The sequence below is a fragment of the Pinus tabuliformis genome, chromosome 3_2 (genome assembly GCF_031772625.1).
Source record: "Pinus tabuliformis cultivar Carrire ecotype Pingquan chromosome 3_2, CPIR1, whole genome shotgun sequence".
Classification (NCBI taxonomy): domain Eukaryota; kingdom Viridiplantae; phylum Streptophyta; class Pinopsida; order Pinales; family Pinaceae; genus Pinus; species Pinus tabuliformis.
This window is the reverse complement of record NC_142302.1, coordinates 52,077,612-52,090,357: the sequence shown is the minus strand read 5'-3', so window position 1 is coordinate 52,090,357 and position 12,746 is coordinate 52,077,612. Positions and strand designations below refer to the sequence as shown.

General features: G+C 39.1%; 1 protein-coding gene across 1 annotated transcript in view; it reads left to right on the top strand.

Annotated features, from left to right (window-relative positions):
* LOC149179759 (protein REVEILLE 6-like) overlaps nucleotides 1-10,620 on the top strand; it is a 127,284-nt gene extending 116,664 nt beyond the window's left edge. The window contains exon 6 of the mRNA XM_089418050.1: nucleotides 10,470-10,620. Within this exon, the coding sequence (XP_089274176.1) occupies nucleotides 10,470-10,600 (131 nt within the window). The 3' untranslated portion in view covers nucleotides 10,601-10,620. The remainder of the gene's footprint in view (nucleotides 1-10,469) is intronic.
* Nucleotides 10,621-12,746: the final 2,126 nt, after the last annotated feature.

Below are 12,746 nucleotides of genomic sequence, written 5' to 3'. Positions count from 1 at the left end.
ACCAGTTTGGCACCCTAGTTGTACTCAAGAAAGCTGCTTAATAATCAAACCTAAGAACTGCTGCACCGGTTTTCCCAAGTTGGGTTTTTCCGAGGACGATTGTCCAAAAATAATTGTGTCCCTTGTGTGTTTGTCTATTATTTCATTTGATGATCTATAGATGAGTCGAGACTGCATTTGTGTTTATTTTCAGTATTTATATGGTTAAATAACTTGTTAAGGAATAAACAAGTAGGAGCAGCGGATTGTTCCCATGTGGGAAAGAGATCAAGGAGCAGATGAGCGGCTGATGATTCAACATATAGAGCGCATAGAGGAGCATGAGTCATGGTGAGTCATTGACATTAGGCCAGATTCATATGATGAGTAGTCCATGGGTCCTAGGACAGACATTCAGGATAGTGTGTCACCAGTGACAAGTCAGCATGAGCAGCATATGATGGAGTGTGAGTCAGCTGAGGAGGATGAGGCGCACAATATGCATGACAAGCCTTTTTGGGAGAGCCAGTTGGAGTTTCATATTGAACCCGTGATGATGGAGGATGAACAACCACCCTTGGGGTCAGTCGTTGATGAGGAGTAGACAGATGTACAGACAACTAGTAGGGTGACGATGTTCGCTGACACTTGTCCTCAGGAGATGCTGGAGTATGACAGGATATTGGTGGATTGGAAGAGCATGGAGTTTCCTATCAGGCGAGGGAGATGGCGGTGCATCCATATTTGGGTCTACCCATTGATGAGGTGCAAACAGGGGTAGTGGCAGCTAGCTGAGCTACAACATTTTCAGGCAGCAGCCCTCTCGAGGAGTACATAGACAAGGCTTGCAACACATTTTGGCTACTTATACGCATTACAGGGAGAGAGCAGGACTTTCTCGATGGATATTACTGACCAACCAGATAGGGCAACATGAGTTGAGCATGGACCAACATCAATATAGTAGACTTGTTCCTTACACAGGAGTCCATGACTTAGATTGGCGGGAGATCATGAGTTGGTATCCTATTGATGGAGTATCATTCTTAGTCGGGAGCAGTGTACTGCAGGAGCCCTTAGAGGTGGGGGATATTACATGCTCCAGTCGACAACAGAATGTGGGTTGGCCACTCATCAGTATCTCAGCGCAACATCAGTATGGTGAGACTGACCTTGGGGTATGCCAAGGATTGGATTGGAGAGAGGTGATGAGTTGGTACACAGTTGGTAGGGCAACATTCACAGCCGGAGCTACAACACAACAGGAGCCATGTAGCATTAACGCTCCTTCTTGGTGGCATTGGGATCCAGGTGGATCTACTCGCAGCAGGTTGAGTCAGAGATGGACATGGGATCCAGGTATTGGAGGATCCAATCATGTTTCGATAGCTTGGAGATGTGACGTGGACCAGTGGTTCGTATGGGATCCGGGCATTGGGTCTCAGTGGCATTGGGCCACTAGATTGGTCCACATATTTGGATTGCTTGAGGGCAAGCAATCTTGGGGCAAGAGGACTGTCATGTCCCCATTTTTATTCTTCTTCATAGTACAACCAGGGTGGATTTCTAGGACAGGGGATGGCTAGGTCAGTGGAGCAGGTTTATGTCAACGGGGGTCCCGATGGAGTTTTGAGGAGTTTTTGTGGGATTTGATGGCATTCGCTGGGCATATTCCATCATCAACACCGTTTGCCTTTCGTTTCGTTGCATTCTAACAACTTTCAAAAATCAACATTATTATTGGGCATAACTTAATTAATTATGCTCGAGGTGGCATTCCAGGGAGATTAATTAATGAAACACCTCAGTGTAATAGCTCGTTGGAACCAGAATGAGAAGATCTACATGATGGGACTTTTGGATGGGGGTTTCAGTGACCTGAGGAGACATAGTGGCCAATTTACCCTTTTCACGCATTAAAAAGAATATTTTAATTAAAATAAAAGAGGGAAAAGTGCTCCATAATTAAAATAATAATAAAATAGAAGATTCTACTCCATTGGTAGCCCTAGGACGAAAACCCTCGGGTGATATAGAGAGATTGGGCGAGCACCCATCTCCCCTTGGTGGATTCATTCAGAATCCACAGGTGTAGTGATTGTTTTTCTATTTCAGTTTGGAGACCGGAGGGTCATTCCTAGCTATTGTATTGGCATCTATCTATATATAATAAAGCCAGATTTTGGTTGCTGCATTTCTCATTGTTCCTCGTATTGTGATCTTTTAATGAGATTTTGTGCAATTTATAGATTTATGGTTTTGGTTTTACATGGAAATCTTCTAGAAAATGCATGATAGTTTTATATGAAGCGCTTGTTCCAAAAATTCCTTATTTGGGGACATTACAAAGGAGAACCAGTTGCAGGTTCCAGAGAAGCAAGTGCAGGCTTCAGAGGAGTAGGTACAAGTTCCAGAGAAGAAGGTCCAGGTTCCAGAGGGCTCAGAGGGAGTCAAGTTCTAGAGGGAGCTTGCAGGTTCAGAGGGAGACTTTGCAGCCCAAGAAGATCGCGTGGTCAGTGGGGAGCAAGGGTGCTTCTACAGTAGCCAAAAAGGAATCATGGAGAGAATGGAAAACATTTCAAGAGAAGAAGAAGAAGCAAGAGGCTTCTAGTGACAGTGACACTTCTGAGAGAGGCGTAGTCCATGTTACAGGGTTTGCTGTAGTTGTGGGCACTAGAAGTTGGGGGAGTGTTGCGAGCAGCGACAACGATGATGACAAGCTACTTCCTAGTCTTGGAAGTACCTCCCTCACTAAGAGCGAGTGTTGAGATTTGGTAGCGTGGGAGGTATGCCAAGCCCTAGGGTTCGAGGTTTGGAGGTTGGATTGCCACAAAAGGGCTTTGTGGGCTTGGAACCCAAGGTGTGGGCTTTCCACCTGTTGACCACTACGTGTCAACAACCCATAGCAATACACCCCCTTTTTTCGCAAAAGGGATAGCACCTGATCAACGTGTCCGTGCTGTTTAGCTATCATCATCAGCCTGATTATCATGTTATAATGTAAACCCATTCTACATGTGTATAATGTAAATAATCTCAACAGATCCGTGTCATGTATGTAATTGCCTAGGTAAACCTACTTTTCTGGTGATGATCTACATTCCGGGAGGTTTTTTGTCTCACCGATCCATTCTCGAATGGTCGGCAGAGTTTTCCTTCAGCCTTACCCCAAAGCCGGAATGGATTTTGTCACTGGGATCTTAGGCGAGTCCTAGTGTTATAAATCGAGTCTATGTAAAAGTGATTTGGAAATAATCCTAACTATTTGGTTAGGTTATTTTATTACAAATTGCTTGGTCTGTTGGATTATATTTGTGTCGCAGAAATGGGTAGTCTGTGAGGGTCTTTTTCAAATGGGTTTTCCCCCTTATGATGTAAAAATATGAAAATTATGATGTAAAGTGTCTTGAGGGTTGGAAAAAATAATTTATCCCCTCATAGGTTAATTAATTAAATTTTCTGGCAAAAAATATTAATTAAAATCCTAAGCCAGAAATTTAATTAATTTTAGGTCCTAGGTAAATTTAAATTCTCCGAAGGCAAAATTCGTCGGTCCTTAAAAATTAAATTTTAAGAGGTCCCGGGACTAAGGTAAATTGATTATTTTGCTAAATTTTAAGCCTTTGGTCCCTGGGGTTAAGTCAAAGTCAAAATTTTGAGGAAATTAATTCAAAAATTTAATTTTTGAATTAATTAAAATGCATTTAATTGAAAAATTCGAATTTCCTCAAGAATTTAAAATTTCGACGGATGAGATTAAAAGAAATTTTGATCCTCATCAACGGTCGAGATTGCTTTGACGAGGATCACTCGAACTAGCTGTTGGAGGATTTATCTTTAAATAGGAGGTCATTTGTCAGTCAATTCATCCGATCTTTTGATCGTGTGCTAAGCGAAAAGCTCGTGTAAACTTTTTTCAGATAATAAAGGAAGACTTTGGGGTTAATTTTCGCCGGTGTTACTCTTCATGGAAATACTGTAAGATGTATCATTTTTCATGTGTAATTTTTTTTTAGCTATTGATAATAGCTTCTGAAGAGTGATTTGAGTACAGGTATCTTGCTCAGTCGCTAGGGTTTAAATGATAATTTAAGTTTTGAATATAATAGCAGGTATCTCTATTTATCTGAATTTTATTATCATTTTCTCGCTCTATGTTGATGGCTGAATTGAGTTTTGCAGGAAAGTCTTGATTTTTAGATCATCGGGCGTTCAGAGAAGTTTTCAGTTGGACTAACCAACTCTTGATTCGTGTTTTCTGAAGAGCCCAACTTAATTTGATCCCGGGCTTATCATAAGATATTTTTCACTGGTGATGCATGAAGGGTTTTGAACTTAGCACCTCCTTTAAAGTTCAAATTTTTTTGTTTTTTTTTGTTGTTGTGCTAAATCGATAGATCTGGTTGTTGAGAGCCTTAAATTGTCAGATCTGGGTTCGGAGTTGGACTTACACTCCCTAGATCTGATAGATCTGTCATTCATGTGCATAGATCTGTAATTATTTTCAATTTTCTGACTTGGGTTTTAGTTTTTTGGGTCATTGTATATATCGTTTGGGTGTTTCTTGTTGTCTTGCAGCTACAGATCTAAAGGAGAAAACTGCGTAGAGTCTAGATCTAGGCCCTGGAGGGTAAGATCTGGATCTCTGGGGTTCATTAAAATCGTTTTCCAGGGATATTATTTAGACATTTTGCAGTCCAGGGGTTTAAACTTAAATTTAGATCTGGAAATTTGTGAGGGTTTCAGGGTTAAATCTGTAGCAAGTTGATTCAAAATTTTAAATTAAGATTTCTGGAAAATACTTAAAGAAGTTCAGGTGGATTTAAAGAGGTTTTGGGCCGCCATTTTCGCTGATTGGTTCATTGCCTGGGTTTTTGGGTTCACTGTGCAATTTCGATTTTTTTTTAAGCCCTCACTGCCATATATCAGATCTGTGTTATTCCTCAGTCTGCTGGCCTATTCTTCTCTGCAGCTTGCACAACCCTCTCCTCGCTCTTCTGCCATCATACCTCACCATCTCTCTGAGCGTCCCTTCATCTTGTATGCTACCCTCAAACCCTGTAAGAAAAAAGGGAAACCCATAGTCTATTGCCCACTCTCATCACAACCTCCATTATAGCTGCTCCTCTGCTATCTGTCTGCCCATTCCAACTTTCCATTTTGCCATCAAGCAGCCATCCTACACGTTGCATCCTCTTTCTGCTCTCCAAACACTCGCATCTGTCTGCTATACCCATGACTCTCTTCTGCTACACATCGTGGCCCCATCACTCCGCACTCTCCATTTGCTGTCAATCCTCTCGAATTCTTCTTCCCTCGCCCATTGCTACAACTCTTCCATTTCTGCTGCCCGTATCCCGTTGCTACTCTGTCTGCTGCTCTCCCTCAAAAACCCCGTTGAGCTGCTCGCTGTTTGTCCGCGCTAGCCATTCCGCATCCTCTCCTCGCAAGTATCATCATCGAGCAGATGTCCCTTGCCGTCGTCCGACCTGCACTACAAGACATACGATCTCGTTTCCGTTGTCGGGCTCATCTGCACAGCAAACAACAAAAAAATCTCTAACTTTATGTATGCATTAGTCTATTCTTTTTAGTTCAATTGTATATTTCAGTTAGGGTTTAGGTTAGTGCTTTTTTTATTTCATTTAAATAAAACTTAAGTTAGATTCATTAAAAGTTAAAAAAAAAATTCGATTTTGTTTTCATTTTTATTTTTTAAATTTTGACCCTTTTTTATTTTGATTTCATTTTTTCATTTTTTATTATTAAATTATGATTTTAAATTTTTATTTTTTCATTTGAAAAAAGACATTAAAAAAATTAAAAATCCTAAAAATCTAAAAAATTTTAAAAATTAAAAACATTCAAAATTTGAAGAATCCTAAAAATTAAAAATTAAAAACATTGAAAAATTTAAAAAAATATAAAAAAATTAAAAAAATCTAAAAGATTTGAAAAACATAAAAAAAAATCTAAAAGATTTGAAAAACTTAAAAAAAAAATCTAAAAATTAAAAATGAAATAAATTAAAGGGATTTGTGCATTCACATTAAAATTTTTAATGTGGCCTATGGCCCATTAAAATTTTAATTTATTAACCCTTCGTTTTATTTTATTTCTAGTTATTGCCTAAGGAATAATTAAGATTTAAATTTGAAGTTCCTTAGTGTTATTTGGTGATTAAATGCATTTTTTTCTCTATTGTCTAGTGCGATAAATATTTTAAATTATATTGACTATTGGAGAAAGTTAATTGTTCTAGATCTGAATTCCTAACGAAAATCATTCTTCTGTAATCTCTTGCATGATACAGTTTTGGGCGTTTATATTGATTATTCATGATTGTCATTATTCGTCACATATTGGAAAATTGTTCTGGATAACTTGTTTTATTTAGTCGATGGTTAATTCAAATATTAAAGGCATTGGTCTGTAGTCATTTATATCTTGGGATTGTGTCTTATTTTGATTTATCTATCTTAATTGACCGAGACTCGCTTTAGATTCATCAAATTGTCCATCATTAAAATCTCTTAGAGTCTCTGTTTCACAGGCTATCTTTATCCATTTACCTTAGGGACTACCCCCCTTAACTTGTCTAGGAGAGAGTCTTAATAGAGTAAGGATTAAGAGTGACAACTCTTACTCTGAGCGTTGTCGCGGTGCCTAGACACTTTGTGTGACAACACCACCCAAGCTTGTGGTGTGAAACCACTAGTGGATTTTGGCATGTGATGATTTGAGATGATAGAGGACCTCGAGAGGAGAAAGATGTTGAAAAGTGTAACCAGGTTCGGTCTTCATAATGACATTTAATTGTGATTTTATGTAAAGAGATGTAAAGAAGAAAAGATGTAAAGAGATGTAAAGGGATTTTATTTTTGAGTCGAGGCTCCCATTGAGAGCCTTTAGGAATTTTATCATCTAGTCATAAAAGAATAAAAGAGTCATTGTCATGTATTGAAGTCATGTTACACATTGTATAGAGTCACACTTGTCTATGTAAAGTATTCCTTCAAGACCTTGTCACTAGCCCTCTTCAAGTCGGCCTACAACGAATGGAGTTACCTAGAAGATGATGTTGGCTCTCCTCCTTGTGATCATGTCAGCCTAAAGGACATGAGGCAACATGTATATATAGCCACACTCGGCCTCACTTAGAGGCAAGAAATTTGGTGAAGAGAATAAGTAGAAGTGTGAAGAAGAGCTAGAGAAAAGTGCGAAGATCAAGAGAAGGATAGCGAAGGAAGGGATACTTCTGGAAGATCTGATTTGGGCATATATACTCTCCCACGTGCGAAGAAAGAAGGACCGAAGGCATAGAGATAAGATCGAAGAACTAGTTGTTGCATCGAGGTGACATTGTTTGGGTATAGGATCTCGCAGAAGGAAGCCGAGAGAAGCAGTGTGGAAGAATAGAGACCGAGATTCTCTAGGGTAGCCGAGAGGAAGAGTAGAGACTGAGATTCTCTAGAAGGAAGTCGAGGAGAGCAGAAGAAGCCGAGAAAGGGAAGAAGCAGAACATCAAGGCTAGTGACAAGGGTCTTGGGAGGACACTAGAGTCAAGGGTCTTTGTCATGGTCTTGGTATTTGTCAATTGAAGATCTATAAGAAGAATTTCTGATTGGGTTTTCCTCTCAAAGAGTGAGAGGTTTTGGCCCTGGCTGACAAGCCTACATACTGTGTCTCTTGTCTTCTATTGTTTATTTGGTAATTGTCTTGATGAAAAGAACACATTGATAATATAACGAAGAGAAGATCATAATACAAGTAAAATCATGTCACAAACAATTATCAATAAGAGAAATCTCCTAATCATTAATGCCCTACATGTTTCAACAAAAGCGGCAATGGAAATCACTCAAAGCCAAGCTCTAAAAGTGGAGTTTTTAATATTTTATGTGGCTGGTGGGTTTTGTGGATGACAAGTCATGTAGGCTTGTGTCTTATGACAGTTGGACAAACCCTCTTAGCATATTTGATGAAGCCCTTGTGAAGGATATAAATACAAGGTGATTGAGAGGCATTTGAAATCATCCAAGTGCGTCAAAACATCTTCAATACATCTCTGAAGTGGCTGAGCTCAAGAGGAGGACAGGGCATGGAGGTTTGAGGACTGATTGGGGTGAGTTTGCTTCCACAACAGGGCCGAGAAGCTGTAGAAGGACAACTGTAAGCCTTGGAGTCAAATCTGGGCAGATTGTGAGGGTTGTTTTGTCTATTGCAGGTCCGAATCAAGAACAGGAGGCGGCTGCATGGTGTGAGGGAAGTTATGGTCTGTTTTTATTGTGGTTTTGGGTGGTATTTACCCCTGTTCATGAGGCTGCAACCCAAACAGAAAGAACAGGTAGGCCGCAGGCCTTACCTTCCCTAGAATAGGGTGTCGTGAGGGTGATTTAGGGCTAGTAATTAGCCCTGAACAACAGGAAGAGGGAGCAGGAGGTAAGGAAAGCAAGGTCGCAACTTTAGAAGAGGTTTTGGAGGAGAAAAGAGGAGCTGAAGCAGACTGTCATCAACCCTAATCAGGGCCAGAACCTACAGCAGTTGGACAAACGTAGAAAAAGGTATGTATTGGTGAATTTGAGGTTGTTTTGGTGCTAGGGATGAGGTACTAGGAGAAGACATTTGGATTGGACATTTAAGGTCTGTTGGAGGGCAGCGTGAAAGTGCCCAAATCTGAGCCCTAAGTGCAGCACGTTGATGGACAAAGGTGGATGGTAGGAGTGGCAGTTTGGAGGAGCTCAAGGTCTGGCCAACCAGAAGCAGTTTGTACAGCCTGTATTCATTGTTGGAGAAGCGACATTCGATGATGATAGGTGGCAGCCCTCCTGCCCTATGTTAGTCTTCATTGGAGCAACGCAGGAAGACTATTGTGGGAAGAAAAGTCCCAAAAGTGCTGAGGAGCAGCAGTGGGCAGAAGTCTCAAAGTGTTGTGGCCTTGAAGGATAAAGGAGAAGCTAGTGAGCGTGAATACCCTATGAGTTGGATCATTGATGGACTAATGAGCAACTAGAGGAGGGCATATTGTAGAGACCGTGTTCTGTTGCCTAAAGGAGTTGGTGCATTGATAGAGGCAGTGCTGTAGAACGGAAGCGAAGGACCCACAGTGTACAGGATATGACAAAGCAACTGTGATTGTCGACTACATCAACTAGATTGTCAGTGTATCTTGTATCTTGTATTCTTGTACTAGTGAATATTTGAGGGCCATTATCCATGGTACGGGAGCCCTAGACTGTTGTATTATCAGTTTGATTGATATAACGAATTGAGTTGTTGTATAAATTTGTAAAAAGTTGTGTATATTTTGTGCACTAGTAGATTTACTGTTGTTTATCTTCCGCTGTATCAAAGTAGTCTTGTTGTGATACTTGGATTGGTAGGGTCAGTGATTTAAGATTATATCCTGAACTCTAGTATTGTGGAAAGGCAACAGAGGGAACAAAACAATGGTCAAAACCCTTCCTTCTTCTAATTCACCCAATAATCCATGCCAAAGATGCCCAAGAAAAACAAGCATAAGCACTCGATTGCACAATGAAAAACATACCTTTTGGGCTGGATTGCCCACCTTCTAACATATGGTCTCGACATATGGATGAGGGGACATTTGACTGATGGAGGGAACGAAGATCAAATGGCACAATGTATCGGCTACACTGGTGGCTGTTAGGGGCTGTTGGTTGCTGGCTCAAGAGATAACTAGGAGAAAAATTCTCCTATGGCGTCACCCACTTTTGGTGGGTAACAGACCCCCTTCCTCAAACTATTTGGAGGGAGGGATGCTCAACCACTATCTAGGACTTAACCAGATTTGAACATGTGACCTAAGGCCTTCTTGTTGGCAACATGCCTTGGGTCAACCAATCTAGCTAACCCTTGGGGCTATATTGTTCAGTATATGCATATTAAAGATAAGTTTTTCTTTCCTGATGGTGTCTTTTTAATAAACATTTAAAATTTATACATACATGCACACATGCATGCTGCTTTCTGGTTCTTGAAATGTTCAATTCAAAGTGTTGTTTCTAAAATCCATACCATTATAGAAAGCCTTGCTCTGCAGTTCTATGTTATATGGTTTGGTTCTGTGCGATTCAATCACTAGTGTATTACCAACTTATTTACTGTAGAATTCCATTCTATTGCTTATCTAGAGATATAAAAAGGAAAACAAGCCCTAGGGATTAATTCTTGCTTTTGTCACATTGCCTTAAAATGAATGGATTGACAATCAGAAAGGTAGTTTCAACTTTGTATTGTTCTGGCTTCTGCACTCACCTGAAGCTGGAAGATTCTGGGTTGTTTGATTGAAGAGAAGCTTTAATACAGAATGTGGTGATATACAATTAAAATCTTTTATCTGTGATGGTTTTCTTATCAGTTGTTTCTGCTTCTATTCTTGCATATCCATCTTATGCTTAGAGGGTTGATGAGTGATTTGGCGAAATATATTTATTTCTGATTGCAGTGATTTGTGTCTCTTGCAGTCAAACCAGATTTTTCACAAGTTTATAAGTTCATTGGCAGTGTCTTTGACCCGAGCACAACTGATCACTTGAAGAAGCTTAAAGAAATGGATCCAATTGATCTTGAAACTGTATGTATGGATATCTTCTGAGGCTAAGCATTTGTCTTAGCAATAGTTTTCCTATTAGACATTCACCTGCAAGAAGAGCATGTGGTTTTTATCTTGCTTATCCAATGTGCACCAGTGATATTTATGGATGCATCCCTAGCATATAATCTTAAGCAGAGATCTTTTTGAGCACTGATAGTTCTCTATGATTTCTTGAGTGTTGGAGCACAGTTAAATAAGAAAGAGAAAGGATTCAGTTTGTCCGTTCAAGCCGCCAGTTTGAAATTTTGACTTGACAACAAGCAATTCTTGTTTACAGTGCTAGGCTTGAATGAATTGGTCACTTCTGCAGACATTATATGACACCAATGATATTTATTTGGATACATTAATCATAAACCAAAACGTTTTTGAGCACTGATAGTTCTCTATAGTTCCTCCTCAATTTTGTAGCACAGTTAAACAAGAAAGAGAAAGAGTTCGGTTTGTCCAGTCAGTCTGCCATTTTGAAAGTTTGAATAGTTAATTTGTCTAGAGACTAGAAATAGATTTGACAACAAGCGATTCTTGTTTACAGTGCTAGGATTATCTGAATTTATCACTTCTTGATATGTTATATGAGTGCTATGATGAAACTTTTCAACTTAAAAACTGAAGAACATAAATAAGGCCATGCTTATTAAACCATTGAAGGTTTTGACTAGAAACAAAACTCATTCAAAAGCAATTTAGATGGTGGGAACATACTCCTCTCACAAATAATTTTTCTAAGTTACTTGTAAGCAAAGAAAGTGTGGACATCCAAGAAGATATCCATAATCGTTTCATGGAACCCGTATAAGAATATCTCAGCCAATGTTTTGAGCTATATGAGAACAGTTCATCATCAGGACACAAAAATCAATTTAGAGAAAATCAGGTTGCTTTTATTTATATAAACCTTATAACACCATTAGAGGGATGATAAATTCAGTCAAAGATCCTATTTATTCACGTCAGCATAAAGGTGTCCACAAGGTGCCTTCCTTGTGGGAAATCATATATTGGTGAAACAGGATGATCTTTCCAGTTATGGATGAAAAATCATGAAGCAGACATCTGGTTTGATTGCTGCCGTGCCTCTTCCCTTGCCAGAAATCCCATAATACCATGCACCAGCCTTGTCTCAGAGGCACTAGTGCTTGTGAAAATTGAAGTTTACTTTAAATGTAAGTTTAGAGAGGCCATCAAGATCATTAAACATCCCAATAATTTGAAGAGGGTTGGGGAATGGGATATGAATATTAATTAGATTCCTTTGCTCCAACAAAGAAAGATGTACGATAATAATAACAGCAATGAGATTACTGACATTAATAATAATAATAATAATATTCAGAACAAGTCTAATCAGCTATTGCAGCCGATGTAATGTCCACCAATACCAACTTTTGTATATATAAACAGCAATTTGCTTTTCAAAAATTGACTCTTTTGTCCTGATGATGAACTTTTTCAAGGTTCAAATTGTTGACTGGAATCTTCCTATGTGGGTTATGTGAGATGATTATGGTCTGTTACTTATGATAATCGCAAAAGTTAATATGAATCAATCCCAGAACAGGTTTCTACTGGTTTTTGCAGTACTGCACTCATGTTTGTATTTTAATCTTTTTATTAGTGTACAAAGACAAAGTCGCAGAAAGTCTGTACCACAAACATTTTACTTTCTGAATGCATGCTCATTTTGAGTAGAAAACTTAACTTGTCTGTTATATTATTCAGGAGAAAAAGCAGCTTGATTAAACTTGTCTGTTATATTATTCAGGAGAAAAAGCAGCTTGATTGGCAGCTTCTTTTGATTAGAAATTACAATTTTGTAATGTTGTCTTGGAGGATGAGAGTGTGATTAGCAATCTGTCTATGCTGTCACGGTGAAGAAAATCCTGCTTATTGCTGAATAATTTAAACATGAGAATGGTTCAGGCATGTAAAATTCCTAAACTTGCAGGTAGAGGCCTCTCAAGCTAGAAAGCTTTCTATAGGTAGCCACCGAATTTCTCTAATGAGAGGGTTTTGTAGAGAAGGCATGGATCCTTTTAGAGCTCTCCTCTCGCATTTGTTTTGTTGAGGAGAAATTCATGGTCTGTTAGTGAAGAGAAGGCTATTCACAATATCTCTCTCTCTCTCTCTCTCTCTCTCTCTCTAT